We start from the raw sequence: 549 nt of genomic DNA on the forward strand, positions 1-549 counted from the left end.
CTACCTCAGACCAGCCAATAAAGTAGAGATCTGGGAGGACCTGAAGATCATCAGTAAGTTCTTCTTCACTGGGTTGGTCAGCGGTGACTCCATAACTTCCTGTGTCTCTGTGGTGTGGACACACCCGCTGTGGTTGTGCTGTGTGCAGGTTTCAGCCGTACCATCGTGGCCGTCTACAGCACCTGTTTGCTGCTGGTCCTGCTGAGAGTGCAGCTCAACATCATCGGAGGTTATCTGTACCTGGACAACTCTGTGGGGAAGAATGCAGCAGTGAGGAACTCTGGGATCTGATGATGTCATGATGTCATTCAGATGAGCTGACTCTCTCCTCACGTCTGTCTTCTTATCTCACCTCCTCACAGACTCCTCTGACTCCTCCTGACGTACAGCAGCAGTATCTGTCCAGCATCCAACACCTGCTGGGAGACGGTGAGCTGCTGACAACCGACCTGATGACTCAGCTGATCCCTCTGTCATCACTCTGACTCAGCTGATCACTCTGACTCAGCTGATCCCTCTGTCATCACTCTGACTCAGCTGATCACTCTG

At 52.3% G+C, this 549-nt stretch overlaps 1 protein-coding gene across 2 annotated transcripts in view; it reads left to right on the forward strand.

Moving 5' to 3' along the window:
- The window catches only part of pex3 (peroxisomal biogenesis factor 3), a 4,488-nt gene that overhangs the window by 930 nt on the left and 3,009 nt on the right, over positions 1-549 (forward strand). For both annotated transcript variants that reach the window (XR_003050056.1, XM_008313630.3), the window contains exons 4-6: positions 10-53; positions 149-270; positions 363-429. Coding sequence is in view for 1 of the 2 variants with exons in the window: in XM_008313630.3 (XP_008311852.1) it covers positions 10-53; positions 149-270; positions 363-429 (233 nt within the window). In the remaining variant the exon portion in view is untranslated. The remainder of the gene's footprint in view (positions 1-9; positions 54-148; positions 271-362; positions 430-549) is intronic.

The sequence above is a fragment of the Cynoglossus semilaevis genome, chromosome 7 (genome assembly GCF_000523025.1).
Source record: "Cynoglossus semilaevis isolate Cse_v1.0 chromosome 7, Cse_v1.0, whole genome shotgun sequence".
Taxonomy (NCBI): Eukaryota; Metazoa; Chordata; class Actinopteri; order Pleuronectiformes; family Cynoglossidae; genus Cynoglossus; species Cynoglossus semilaevis.